The sequence below is a fragment of the Ranitomeya imitator genome, chromosome 2 (assembly GCF_032444005.1).
Source record: "Ranitomeya imitator isolate aRanImi1 chromosome 2, aRanImi1.pri, whole genome shotgun sequence".
Taxonomy (NCBI): domain Eukaryota; kingdom Metazoa; phylum Chordata; class Amphibia; order Anura; family Dendrobatidae; genus Ranitomeya; species Ranitomeya imitator.
In genome coordinates, this window is record NC_091283.1 from 758384237 (window position 1) to 758399671 (window position 15435).

The following is a 15435-nucleotide window of genomic DNA, read 5'->3' on the forward strand; positions in this document are numbered from 1 at the left end:
AACCTAATAATTGTATGATACAATATTGTTCTGCTCCAGGAAGACATCCAGGCCTCTCTTGAACCCCTCGACTGAGTTCGCCATCACCACCTCCTCAGGCAAGCAATTCCAGATTCTCACTGCCCTAACAGTAAAGAATCCTCTTCTATGTTGGTGGAAAAACCTTTTCTCCTCCAGACGCAAAGAATGCCCCCTTGTGCACGTCACCTTCCTTGGTATAAACAGATCCTCAGCGAGATATTTGTATTGTCCCCTTATATACTTATACATGGTTATTACATCGCCCCTCAGTCGTCTTTTTTCTAGACTAAATAATCCTAATTTCGCTAATCTATCTGGGTATTGTAGTTCTCCCATCCCCTTTATTAATTTTGTTGCCCTCCTTTGTACTCTCTCTAGTTCCATTATATCCTTCCTGAGCACCGGTGCCCAAAACTGGACACAGTACTCCATGTGCGGTCTAACTAGGGATTTGTACAGAGGCAGTATAATGCTCTCATCATGTGTATCCAGACCTCTTTTAATGCACCCCATGATCCTGTTTGCCTTGGCAGCTGCTGCCTGGCACTGGCTGCTCCAGGTAAGTTTATCATTAACTAGGATCCCCAAGTCCTTCTCCCTGTCAGATTTACCCAGTGGTTTCCCATTCAGTGTGTAATGGTGATATTGATTCCTTCTTCACATGTGTATAACCTTACATTTATCATTGTTAAACCTCATCTGCCACCTTTCAGCCCAAGTTTCCAACTTATCCAGATCCATCTGTAGCAGAATACTATCTTCTCTTGTATTAACTGCTTTACATAGTTTTGTATCATCTGCAAATATCGATATTTTACTGTGTAAACCTTCTACCAGATCAGTAATGAATATGTTCAAGAGAACAGGTCCCAATACTGACCCCTGCGGTACCCCACTGGTCACAGCGACCCAGTTAGAGACTATACCATTTATAACCACCCTCTGCTTTCTATCACTAAGCCAGTTACTAACCCATTTACACACATTTTCCCCCAGACCAAGCATTCTCATTTTGTGTACCAACCTCTTGTGCGGCACGGTATCAAACGCTTTGGAAAAATCGAGATATACCATGTCCAATGACTCACCGTGGTCCAGCCTATAGCTTACCTCTTCATAAAAACTGATTAGATTGGTTTGACAGGAGCGATTTCTCATAAACCCATGCTGATATGGAGTTAAACAGTTATTCTCATTGAGATAATCCAGAATAACATCCCTCAGAAACCCTTCAAATATTTTACCAACAATAGAGGTTAGACTTACTGGCCTATAATTTCCAGGTTCACTTTTAGAGCCCTTTTTGAATATTGGCACCACATTTGCTATGCGCCAATCCTGCGGAACAGACCCTGTCGCTATAGAGTCACTAAAAATAAGAAATAATGGTTTATCTATTACATTACTTAGTTCCCTTAGTACTCGTGGGTGTATGCCATCCGGACCCGGAGATTTATCTATTTTAATCTTATTTAGCCGGTTTCGCACCTCTTCTTGGGTCAGATTGGTGACCCTTAATATAGGGTTTTCATTGTTTCTTGGGATTTCACCTAGCATTTCATTTTCCACCGTGAATACCGTGGAGAAGAAGGTGTTTAATATGTTAGCTTTTTCCTCGTCATCTACCACCATTCTTTCCTCACTATTTTTTAAGGGGCCTAAATACAAGCAGAAACTCTCCAAAAACTCACAAGTTCGATGGATGCAAGAATTGTGATGGTGATATCAAAGAAGGGGTCCTATGTTAACATGTAACTTGGCCTGTTAGGAGGTTTTGGAGTTAAATAGCTGTTTTGTTCAGTGAATGTGACCTCCTAATGCTGCAAATTCCACAAATGAGCATTTTCAGTTCTTTAAAACACATCAAATGTTTAGAAATTCTACTGTGACTAATAATTTGGAACAGTGCATTTTGAGTTTTTATTTATTTTGGAGATTATACTGTTATCATTGGGAGGTTTCATCAATAAAATTCGATGTATAATCTAAAGGGTGATGACTTTTATTAGACTGACTGTCATTTGCACCGACCATTTAGGAAAATCCGAGAAAAATAATCATTTACATAATAATTTGGAACCCAGTGTATTTGACCCATCATGTGCTTCAGGCAGATAACACTATTTGGAGAGTTAGTAATTCTTGCTCAAATATTAGTTTTTAGTTATTTTTGTACGTCTGATATCGCTGGGGTTGCAGTGTCGACGCAAAAGAAATCATTACTGGACACTTAAAGGGGTTCTGCACTACTAGGACAACCCCTTCTTTAAACCAAATGTTTGACCCGATAAAAATAATTAAGCCAATACTTGCCCCCCGTGCCTGCGTTGTTCCTGCGGTGTTCGCACTCGCTCGCCCCGGGGTCGTGATGCGGTGTTGACACGTGACGCTGGTGCCCAGTTACTGCTGGCGTCGTTGTCCCTGCCTTCGGACAAACTGAACATGAAGAGGAAGCCACGGACCAGCTGCAGCCCAGACACTCTTCATATTCAGTTAGTACAAAGGCGGAGACAATGACGCCAGCGCTGATTGGATGGCATCGTCGCGTGCAACATCGCATCACAGCGTGGAAGAGAGCAAGTGCCGACACCACGGGAACGGCGATGGCACGGGAGGTGAGTATAGGTTTTATTATTTTACCGGGGTATAACATTTGGTTTAAGGAGGGATTGTCCTAGTAGTGGACAACCCCTTTAATAGAAGTGTACCTGTCCTTTCAGATGACCTCTTAGAGTTAGCTGTGTACATGAGGAAGAACATAATTTCTGGCCATTATGTCTTCAATCTTGCATTTTTCACCAATTTTGCTCCTCTGCTGTCTTTCTAATTTTAATTTGTTTCTGACTTGGTGGGTGTAGACCAGCTGTTATGATTTCTCCTATACACAGTGCAGATAGAGATAATTTCAGATCTGCTTTCCTTACAGAGCACAGACTAAAAAACAGAGGCATTGAGGACTTTATATAGCAGTACTAAGCTGTGTGGCTGGTCCTCCAGCACTGAATTGAAAAATATTTTCTAAAAGCTGCCATATTAATACTTGGTGTCTCACTGTGCCAAGTGCCTCTTCCCGTACATAAACTTCAATATGAGCTGTAACCTCACTCTGCTTTCTGTCCATCATGCTTTTTTTTAGTCCTACAGATATTTGAGCTGTTTTTCAGATTAAATGATAATTTCCATAGGTGGGGGGAGGGGATGAAGTGGAAGCAAATTTCCGATAAGGTATATCAAAGTTTCTCATATTCGCTTTTACTATTGTATTATGCAATGTTTGTTGAAATGCCAGTAACCATTTAATTTGACGGGACATGTGTAACCCATTTATAAAAAAATAAAATAAAATACAATAAATGAATACAAATTTGCCAATCAATTGATTCAGCAATACTTGCTGCGAGTTTTGGATCACCAAGCCTTCTGGCCAGCCTGACATGCTAATTCTTTGTTTATAACTTCTTATTAATTTCACTGAGTTTTCCTAGAAGTCTATGTAAAGTGTATCTGCACAAAGAGTTTCATATATGGCTTCTGTATAATGGACACAGTTTTTGAGAGCTGCAGCTCTATTAATACAAGAATTGAAGCATGGAACTGGCTTGAGGGAAGCTTTTTTTTTTTTTTTTTTTCTTAATCTACAATTTGGATCTCAAAGCAAAACAACTATGGACTCTGATTTCTCCTTTGCAGCCTCAGAGATTATGTAAATTTGAGACTTTACTAATGTTTTACTGATCTGTGAAAACACAAACGTCTCGGTATTGTGCCCACCAGATAGATGTTCTAGTGTAGCCTGTACAGGAGATGCGTGCCTCTCGTAAAGTACTGATGTGTTCCAAAGGAGGCCTACTTGTGAGCTTTTTACAGATTGGTAATCATGGTCCTCTTGAAAAGGAGAACAGTTAATTGGCGTCAGTGGTAAAAGTAATTATTCATTAGTTCATGTCACTCATGGCATAACACAGATGGTCTTTACAGGCCGTTTCACGCAAACTGAAGCCCATTTTTGCAATGTAAAATTAAACTGAAATATTATCTGAATTGGGACACATGTTCCCAGATTGTAAAATTCTAGAAGCTCGGTTGTCTCTTTAATCTCTAAACTACTAGGAGGCATCTAACTATTAGCATTGTTTTCTGTAGAGCTGAATGGGAGTTTGTCTTAAATCCGTAGATCAATTTCCAAGAGTATGGGTTAAAGGGGTTATCAGGGACTTGGGTTAATTTCCCTATAGTGCTAAGAACTTACAGGCAGGTATTTGCTAACAACTTGCCTGTTTTGTTTTGTCCTGCAGACATCTCTCCTGGCTCAGGTGATGACTCTCCTGCTTCTCTTGACCTCATATCAAGAGGCGCTGTACCTTTTCTTATCTGCTCTGTTGGTGGGGTGCACACTGCTGAAATAATTTTGATTGACAGCTGTCTTTATATAGTGAACAGAAGAGCAGAAAGCTGCTCTGACAATGTGGCATCACCGGAAGGAAAATCTCTGGCAAGAACTGTTGTGACCACGCTCAATCACAACGGATCAGTACAGATCTTTTCGGGCACGTAGCTAGTACCTGCCTGCCCATGAGTTAGTAGCCCAATAGGGAAAAAAAATAAAGTCCCGGATAACCCCTTTAAGTAGTCAAAAACTCAAGATCTACAGTACCTCTCTACAGAAACCACCATAAACATGTATGGTAGCAGCCTGCGTTGAGCATGTATGTTAACTGAATGGGTTGAAGGGGAAAAGCGTCCACTAGAGTTCAATAATTTATTTATTTTCACTTATTTAGCACCATTAATACTACAAAACTTCAGTCATCATCATTGCAGTCCCCAATGGGTTTCGTAATCTAAATTCCCCATCAGTATCTCTGTTGAGTGGGAGGAAACCCACGCAAATACTGGGTTAACATACAAACTCCTTGTAGATGCTGTCCTTTGTGGGACTTGAACCCCAGTGCTATCCGCTGAGCCACCATGCATTGTCCCTCGCAAAGAGGTCACCACGATCGGGTAATAGCTATTTGGTGTACTCACTCTCCTCAAGGAGAAACGTTATGGCCTTTCTCCTAAGTCCTATTGCGAGACTCGTTAAAGGGTCAATAGTGAGTAGTAGGATCGCTGCTTCTAACAGGTGGCCCTATAGAGCTCGTCCTCTTCCGCTCTGTAGAGGCAGTTTGTATATGAGGTGTACTTAATCTGTTTGGTTTGCTGGTAATGTTCAAGAAAAACCCCATGAATACCAGGTACCAAGTTTTCCCAGCAGATCCTTAAATGGGGCATCACACTTTCTCTGAATTGCTCTTCCCGTAATGCAGCCTGTTGTTTGCTTCTCCTGATATGTGGTGCACACAATCAGGAGTCCACATGATGTAAAGGTTTACTGCAATGCTTTTTTTTATACTCCATTCTGTTGTAGCTTGTGTCCCCACATATTGTAATGGGTGCATAGTGCAGTTTACAAAATAGTAGCTCTTCTGTTGGTTTGGACCAGGCCGGCTTGTGCTCCCCACACATCATTGAGTCCTTTGTAGCCCATGAGCCTGCCACAGGTGGTCTTTTGGTTGGACTAATTGCATACTGTAACCATACCCCATAACCTACGGTTGTGGAGATAATCTTATGGTTAGATGACTGGGTCATGGAGCTTTGATCCTTACATTTTGCTCATTTTTCTTGTTTTCGACCCACTGACTATAGTATTTGCCCACTATATCCTTCCCCCTGACAACTGCCATGGTCATAACATATTCGTTGTCATTCAGTTTTTATTGCTTTTGTAGTCCACTTTACTGTTATCTGTTGGTTTCACATGTTTGTCGGAGATAAGGGCATTGGCACTGATGGTGGTGACTCTTCAGGAAATGTAGTGTGGCAGATCTAACTTCTGTGTGCCCTACTGATAACGAGGGCACTGCAATTACTGGTGCAGTAAGCCAAGGTTCACACTGACATTGAGCGGTCGGGCTTTGATTTACGTTGTAGGAACAGAACTCCTACAAGTGTTAAATCCTTCCTAAAATGGCCACGAATGGCGCCAGATGAACTCGGACTTTTAATGTGTTTTTTTTTTTTTTTTTTTTTTTTTTAATTTTTTAGTTGGCCATCATTTTAACCAAATTAAATGTTGCATACTGCTTTTGATCATCCAGTTAAATGATGGTAAATGTGTGAGCCTTGCCTGGAGTCTACGTTTTTATGATAGATCGACTTGTTGGATCATAACCTGCTATTTCCGCGTCAGTGCGGACTCCGATATATGGCTTATCTGCAGGTCTCCTGACCTCACATTATTATTATTATTATTATTATTATTATTATTATTATAATATTATTATTATACATTTTTATAGCGCCATTTATTCCATGGCGCTTTACATGTGAATACGGGGCAAATATAGACAAATACATTAAACATGAGCAGATAACAAGGCACACGAGTACATAAGGAGTGAGGACCTTGCCCGCGAGGGCTCACAGTTTGCAGGGGGTGGGTGAGGATACACTAGCTTCATAGCTATATGTGAGGGTGTTGATTTGGGGTCAGGAGATCTGCAGCCGGTCCGGACATGTCTGGCGTGTGAGAAGCGACCTAATTTAGACGAGCTCTAAGGGTATGTTTCCACGTTCAGGAAACGCTGCATTTTTGACGCGTTGAGCCACAGCGTCAAAAACGCAGCGTCCAGACGTTACAGCATAGTGGAGGGGATTTCATGAAATTTTAAGAATGCAACATATCCTTACATTGCAGAAACAACGCAAGGACAGCGCAGATGACCTGCCAGTGACCTCAGGTGCAGATTTGGTCAGGATTTTACCTGCATAAAATCCTGACCAAATCCTGATGCAATCCTGAACGTGGACACGTACCCTATCTTTGGTGAACCGGTGATTCAGTGCAGTGGTTTCTTCTATGGCGAATTGTCAGATGTGTCTTTACTAATAGGTGATCTATTACCCGGTGAGTGTGTGGATGAGCGAGTTTATAATGCTGTGAACAGATCAATTAACCTTGAAAAAAAAAGATTGAAAAAATATTGATCTGCATCAAACGTGGAGACAGTTGTTTGGTGTGTGTGCTGTAACCTCACATGATCAGGGACGCTCCCCAGTAAATCCTTGCAGCCGTGATAAAGGACGAGCTGCTTTGTCAGATTCTCGAATGGGGGAAATTTCTATGATGAAGGATCTGTAGTCTCATTTATAGTAAGTGTGACTTTACGGAGCTGCATATTGTCCGCAGTGTTGTGATTGGATTTACAGCTCCGTGTTGTTTCTGATGTAACTGTCTTAGTTCAGATGCCTATTTTCTGGATAAAGATCTTGGGAATTGCCGTGAAAGCAAGTTGTCATATTAAAGCCTAATTATTGTCAATATTAAAGCTCAGCTTTGCAAAATTCCTACTCTCTGCGTACAGAATCATAGTTAACACTCAAAAGCATAAGCTCCACTGGGGTCTGACACGTCAGCCTTAATTTTGCTGTGATGTTTTATAAAATCCTATAAGTATGGGGGTCCACAAATCTGTATGTGGAGTTCGTACTTGTGTATGTTCACAAGTAGGTTATGCCAATTTCTACAGGAAAGATTTAGAATCCAGGCTGCACTATCTAATAATAATATTATTATACATTTTTTATAGCGCCATTTATTCCATGGCGCTTTACATGTGAAAAGGGGGCAAATATAGACAAAGTTAAACATGAGCAAATAACAAGGCACTAACAGGTACATAAGGAGGGCGGACCCTGCCCGCGAGGGCTCACAGTCTGCAGGGGATGGGTGAGGATACACTAGGAGAGGGTAGACCTGGTTGTGCGGCGGTTCAGTAGGTTGAGGATGACTGCAGGCTGTAGGCTTGTCAGAAGAGGTGAGTCTTCAGATTCTTTTTGAAGGTTTCTGTGGTAGGCGAGAGTCTAATGTGTTGGGGTAGAGAGTTCCAGAGTATGGGGGAAGCACGGGAGAAGTCTTGGATGACGTTGTGGGAAGAAGAGATGAGAGGGGAGTAGAGGAGATCTTGAGAGGATCGGAGGTTGCGTGTAGGTAAGTACCGGGAGACTAGGTCATAGATGTATGGAGGAGACAAGTTGTGGATGGCTTTGTATATCATTGTAAGGCTGGGTTCACACTGCGTCTCTGGTGTCCGTTAGACTGACTACGTTACACCGCGGCATAACGTGGTGTAACGCAGTCTGTAAACGCTACCATTGAGTCCAATGTCGCACCCATACCTAGCGCCCGCCAACAATGGGCGTGCGCTAGCAATGTGCCGTCATTGAGTGACGGACCCTGGGACGCGGGCTGCAGCGTTTCCGGGTCTGTCACTGCTAGCGCAGATAGAGCATCTGCTAGCTCTATCTGCGCTAGCGCGATGTCATTTCGGCACTTGCGTTAACAGCAGCCAGTTAACGCATGTGTTGAACGGGCTGCTGTTATCGCAATGTGAACATAACCTAAGGGTTTTGAACTGGAGTCTCTGGGCAATAAGAAGCAAGTGAAGGGCTTGGCATAGGGGAGAGGCTGGGGAATAAAGGGGAGACAGGTAGATTAGTTGGGCAGCAGAGTGTAGGATGGATTGGAGTGGTGCCAGAGGGGAGGCCAGAGAGGAGGTGGTTGCAGTAGTCAAGGCGGGAGATAAGGGCATTCACTAGTTTTTTTTTGTTGTTTTTTTTTTGTGGTGTCGCAGTCCAGGAATGCGCGGATCTGGGAGATATTTTTGAGTATGAGACAGCAGGAGGAGGCAAGGGCTTGGATATGTGGCTTGAAAGAGAGGGCAGAGTCGTGGATCACCCCGAAGCATCGGGCGTGTTCGACTGGGGAAAGTGAACAGCCATTGACATTGATACATAGGTCTGGTGGAGGGGAAGAGTGAGATGGGGGAAAGATGATTAATTCTGTTTTGTCCATGTTGAGTTTTCGAAAGCGAGCAGAAAAGAAGGCAGAGATAGCAGACAGACAGTGGGATTTTGGTAAGTAAGGAGGTGAGGTCAGGTCTGGATAGGTAGATCTGCATGTCATCGGTGTAGAAATTATACTGCATACCGTGGGATTCTATGAGCTGTCCTAGGCCGAAGGTATAGATGGAGAAGAGTAGGGGTCCTAGAACAGAGCCTAGAGGAACACCGACAGACAAGGGGCGAGGTGAGGAGGTGGTGTGGGGGAGGGAAACATTGAATGTTCGGTCTGTCAGATATAACGAGATCCAGGAAAGGGCCAAGTCTGTGATGCCAAGAGATTAGAGGATCTGTAGCAGAAGGGAGTGGTCCACAGTGTCAAAGGCAGAAGACTGGTCCAGGAGGAGGAGGACAGAGTAGTGACGCTTGCTCTTGGCAGTTAGTAGGTCATTGGTGACTTTAGTTAGGGCAGTTTCAGTTGAGTGATGGGGTCGGAAGCCAGACTGTAACCGGTCAAAGAGGGAGCAGGAGGAGAGGTGGGAGGACAGTTCTAGATGGACATGTTGTTCCAGTAATTTTGAGGGATAAGGGAGAAGAGATATCGGGTGATAGCCAGGCACAGAGGATGGGTCGAGGGAGGGCTTTATCCTATGTGAGAGAGAACCGCTTTCAAGCAACTTTTTCAGAATAAATGTAGTACATGAGAAATAACACTATATAGCTGGCAGTTATGACTTGTGCCCTGCATTTTCACTAATTGTTCCCTTCCGCAGGCTCCATTTCTAATATCCAGGTGACTGAGCTGGTGGGAGGAGAAGCTGCTACAGTGTCTCCACTAGGCTAAGCAATACCTCCATGGGTCACTGCTCTTCATTTCTTTGTTAGCACAGCGACAGAGGCAGCACCAGTGATCAGTGTAGATGTGAATCCTGCTTTGGGCTAAGACATTAGAAAGCTCAGCACAATCTGTCTCTCTGCTGCCTCTCCTCCCTTTTCTCAACCTTCTTCATAGAGTATAATGGACTATATAACCTGACACCTCTCTGTGCTGGCAGTCTCTGTCTTTGACATTTTTTTTTTTTTTCTAAAGTGGTTGAAACATTGGAGAAATGTTACGATGTTCCTTATTTGCCTGTAGTATTTGTGGAGAAGCAAATGTTATACAGTATGGGCGCTGCTATCCAGGTCTATAGACTTCTGCAGCATTTGGTTTTATTATAATCCATTTTAGACTTTTTTTTTTTCCTTTAGGGTTTACTCTTCCCTCTATTGATTACATAAAACTCTAACTATCTTACCCTAGCCTACAATCTAAAGCCTATAAAGGGGTTAATGGCAGCCTTTTATTTTTCCTTCCACAAGCCCTTTCCCATTACAGCTCATTTTGCCAGGCAGCATTATTACTTATTTTTTTATGACTACATTGAACCGTTCAGTGCATCGTTTTCCGAGTAGTGGGAGACCCGAGGAGGAAGCCTCACTGACGAGCGGCCCGTAGCGGGGATTCCTGCAGCATGTGAACACCTTCTGAATGTTAATATAAAGAGGCTTATAGTTCGTCTCCTCGCAGCTGGAATCATTTTGTGCGTCCGGGTCTCATGAAATGCCTGTTGGTTTTGTATAAATGGCTTGTTTTAATGAAGGAGAAGTATAACGGCCACAGTGCAGTGCGGCAGTGGTGAGACGAGGGTTTCGGTTTTTTTTCTTCTTACCCTCCTGCTCATCGCTTGTTTTCCCATGACAATTTTCCAGCTTTATTGCCGAGCATCAAACCTATTAAATGCTATCATTCTGCTCCGGCATAATTCAGCGCTGCCGTCAATATTACCTTATTTATAATACCGTAATATAAGATTTATGGCGACAGGTTTGACAGCGCGTAAGCGAACCATTGAATCGAAAAAGGGTTGTTCAGGCTTAGGAAAGTCTGCTGCCTTCCCCACAATCGTGGGCTGCGGCTCGCTCCATGGAAGTGAATGGAGGTAAGCTGACGCTACCTCTGTGCACGGTCATGTAGGCGTGTAATTCTCTTGATTTGGTTGACTGACGAGATGATTCATTTTTGCCTCGGTCAGATATTCATACATAGTGAAATGGTCACTGATTTATCCGAAACAATGACAGATAGTTGCGCTTTACTGATTTTCGGATTATAAGTATGTTTTTGGTCCAACATACAGTAGAATCGGACCAGGCGCGCACATGCTAAAGGGTATAGTATGACATCATCGTCAGATCACATCCTTTCTTTGTGATTTTCACAAAGACTTTTTGAGTAGGAGGGTTAGGATTTCCAGTTCCTCCCCCTCTTATGGTTGACTTCAGGAGAAATGATTGGGCATGTTGGGTTTTAGCATGCCCAATCCTTTTCCCCAGTACCGGAGGTTTCTGGCTGTAGCTTCTCTGCTATTCTTCACTTAAACATGTACATTCAATCCTTGTACACCTTTGTTTTGAGTGGATTAGTAGAAATGGCATGCGATGATGGATTGTTGCTATTTTAGTTGTATGTGACCCTTTAAAGCTTTTCTTCCTGTGTTTTAGTGATGATCTATACTGCACGGCAATGAACAGTGGTGGCCCAGATCATACACACCCTGAAACCACGGCGTTGTCTGTCTCTTACTAGTGTCTTTTGTGTAGATAGTCTTTGTATGATGGAGAGGGCGGGTGTGGCAGGTCGGGATACCAGGTTTGTCTTGGGTGACTTTAGTCTAACACACAATACAGCAGTAGGATGCCGGGATACCATGAGGTTGGTCTTGTGTAGCCCCCGTATCGTCCAGACCAGTACCGTCATCTGCTTATCTCTGGCCGTACATGCTGCAGACGGAAAGAACAGGAAATACATAGTGGCTGCTACATATTTATCAACATTCCTAGTAATTATTAGCCATTGCAGGACTGATCAGAGTCCAAAGGTGATCCGGAGTAGTAATGTCTGTTGTTCTTGGCGATTTCATCAAGGAGTCAGCAGCGAACCTGAGATAAGAATGGCTTAGGATTTTTTGGGATGTGCTGCGCTCTCTGGCGGCTCTGGACGCTGCAGACATCTAGACTTGACCATAAGGAAATATTAATGGTGGTTCATGGTCCTGATTACTGGCCAGCCCAAAGCTAACCCAGTGTTGTGTCCGACGCATCGCTAGTGTCCTAGATGTGCTTGTACCTGTTCTTCACCCCAGGAGATGTCCGAAATAGATTTCTAATTGTATTGACCTCTCCAGGTTCTTCACTGGTTTATGGCAATTGTAGCCTGAACAGCTCTGATGTGTTTAGGGACTCCCCTATGTAAAATGAGGTATTTTATCTACTATATAATGGTCTAAGGGTCACTTCTATCTTTCTGTCCTTCTGTCTGTCTGTCACGGATATTCATTGGTCGCGGCCTCTGTCTGTCATGGAAATCCAAGTCGCTGATTGGTCGCGGCAAAACAGCCACGACCAATCAGCGACGGGCACAGTCCGGAAGAAAATGGCCGCCCCATACACCCCGCAGTCAGTGCCTGGTGCCCGCTCCATACTCCCCTCCACTCACCGCTCACACAGGGTTAATGCCGGCGGTAATGGACCGCGTTTTGCCATGGGTAACGCACTCCGTAACCGCTGCTATTAACCCTGTGTGACCAAGTTTTTACTATTGATACTGTGTATGCGGCATCAATAGTAAATAGATCTAATGTTAAAAATAATTTAAAAAAATAAAAAAATCGTTATATATTCACGGTCCGTCGGCCCCTCCCCGCGCCATGCATTGTGATCTCGCGAGATGATGATGTAGCAGTCTCGCGAAACCGCTACGTCATCATCTCGCGAGACTGCAATGCACTCTTGAGACCGGAGCGCGCGAGGAGCGTCAGTAACTGTTTCCTGGATCCAGGGGCCAACGAAAGGTGAGTATATTAACTATTTTTTATTTTAATTCTTTTTTTTTTAACCGGGATATGATGCCCACATTGCTATATACTACGTGAGCTGCGCAATGTACTGCGTGGGCTGCGCAATGTGCTGCGTGGGCTGCGCAATGTGCTGCGTGGGCTGCGCAATGTGCTGCGTGGGCTGCGCAATGTGCTGCGTGGGCTGCGCAATGTGCTGCGTGGGCTGCGCAATGTGCTGCGTGGGCTGCGCAATGTGCTGCGTGGGCTGCGCAATGTGCTGCGTGGGCTGCGCAATGTGCTGCGTGGGCTGCGCAATGTGCTGCGTGGGCTGCGCAATGTGCTGCGTGGGCTGCGCAATGTGCTGCGTGGGCTGCGCAATGTGCTGCGTGGGCTGCGCAATGTGCTGCGTGGGCTGCGCAATGTGCTGCGTGGGCTGCGCAATGTGCTGCGTGGGCTGCGCAATGTGCTGCGTGGGCTGCGCAATGTGCTGCGTGGGCTGCGCAATGTGCTGCGTGGGCTGCGCAATGTGCTGCGTGGGCTGCGCAATGTGCTGCGTGGGCTGCGCAATGTGCTGCGTGGGCTGCGCAATGTGCTGCGTGGGCTGCGCAATGTGCTGCGTGGGCTGCGCAAAGTGCTGCGCAAAGTGCTGCGCAAAGTGCTGCACAATGTGCTGCGCAATGTGCTGCGCAATGTGCTGCGCGGGCTGCGCAATGTGCTGCGCGGGCTGCGCAATACACTACGCATACATAATCTAGAATACCCGATGCGTTAGAATCGGGCTACCATCTAGTTATTATAATATTTATATATGAATACAAAACCCTATATGCATTTGATAATTTTAGATGTTTTTTGAATTTTGGTAATCCATTATTAAAAAAAAAAAAAAAATTGACCTAAGAATATGTTAAAGGCATTAATTAGTAGAGGAAAATCTGCAGGATAACCTCCCTCATGATTAATATATGCACTTCTGTTCTCTAGGTTCACCAGAGACTTCCTGCATGGCTGAGCCAAAAAGTAGCATTTTGCAGTACAGCATCGCCCTCTGATGGTGAGTAGTTGTATTGCGCCTAGTGCTATTCCATCTATTGATCTAATTGTAGATAAGCTGTAAAGCTAACAAACACACGGATTATTACATGTAAAAAATAAAATAGAGACAGTATACGTATTTTTCAGATTTTAATCCTAAAAACAATATACTACCCTAGTGATCTACCATAATTAGCAATGACTTGTACTTTCTTTTTTGTTTACTAGCTGTGACTGTGGTTTACCAAAACGGGTTGCCTGTGATAACCGTTAGCCTCCCGTCCCGCCAGGAGAAATGCCGATTTACTTTGAAGCCCATTTCAGATTCAGTGGGAATATTCCTGCAGCAGCTCCAGGATGAAGATCGAGGAATTGACAGAGTAGCAATCTACTCCACAGGTAGCAGTGTTACTGTACCTGACCTTCCAGTGTATTGTTTCAATCAATTAAAATGCCCAGCTTTTACATTCTTGTATATTGCAGTGATTGTAATAGTCCTATCCTTGTCCATATTTTCCAATAGAAGCTCCCTATATTTAATAGATATGACCCATATATACAGTGGAGTTCATAGTTTTGTTCTTTTCTAGATGGAGCCCGTGTAGCTTCTTCTACAGGGATTGATGTTCTTCTACTAGATGACTTCAAACTGTCCATAAATGATAAAATTTATGATGTGCGGACACCAAAAAGAGGTAATGTTTTACTTTTCTTATCTTGGGCTCTAGGTGCAGAATTGGAGATCCACATGCTGTCTGTCTTATAGAAGTAAACTCTGTGTTAATTTTTTTATTTCATAAATCCATCATTCACTTCAAATTGAGGAACTTTGTAATATACACTTGGCATCGTTTCAGAAAATGAAGTATTTCTTCCCAAAAATTATTGCAGTTGCTCATGTTTTTTTCCTTTTGTGTGTATTGGAACAACCCAGAGTAAAAAAGGCAAATTGGACATAATTTTACACACCCCTCCAAAAATGTGCTAGACAAAATTGTTGACGCCATTCCAAAATTGGGGATGAACAACTTTGTTTCTAGCATGTGATGCTCGTTCAAGCTCACCTGTGGCAAGTAACAGGTGTGGGCAATATGAAAATTACACCTGAAACCAGATAAAAAGGGGAGACGTTGACGTAGTCTTTGTATTGTGTGTCTGTGTGCGCCACACAAAGTATTGAGAACAGAGGAGAAAAGAACTGTCTGAGGATTTAAGAAACAAAATTGTTGAACAATATCAACAATCTCAAGGTTACAAGTCCATTTCCAGAGATCTTGATGTTCCACAGTGCGCAACAGAAGATGTTTACAGCCCTTGGCACTGCAGCTAATCTCCCTGAAGGTGCATGGTAGAGAAAAATTGATGAAAGGTTGCAATGCAGGATAGCCTAGATGGTGAATAAGCAGCCCCAAACAAGTTCAAGCTGTCCTACAGGCCCAATGTGCGTCAAGGTCACTGTGAACTATCTGTTAACTTTTGAATGAAATGTAGCACTATGGCAGGAGACCCAGGAGGACCCCACTGCTGACAGACATAAAAAAGCTAGACTGCAGGTTGTTACATAGTAACATAGTTAGTAAGGCTGAAAAAAGACATTTGTCCATCCAGTTCAGCC

The 15435-nt window shown here is 43.6% G+C and overlaps 1 protein-coding gene across 2 annotated transcripts in view; it reads left to right on the forward strand.

Annotated features, from left to right (window-relative positions):
• MCU (mitochondrial calcium uniporter) overlaps positions 1 to 15435 on the forward strand; it is a 127284-nt gene that overhangs the window by 91249 nt on the left and 20600 nt on the right. Inside the window, exons 2-4 of one of the 2 annotated variants that reach the window (XM_069753327.1) lie at positions 13770 to 13839; positions 14049 to 14222; positions 14411 to 14515. In XM_069753327.1, coding sequence (XP_069609428.1) covers positions 13770 to 13839; positions 14049 to 14222; positions 14411 to 14515 — 349 coding nt within the window. The remainder of the gene's footprint in view (positions 1 to 13769; positions 13840 to 14048; positions 14223 to 14410; positions 14516 to 15435) is intronic. The other variant, XM_069753328.1, reaches the window with a different exon arrangement.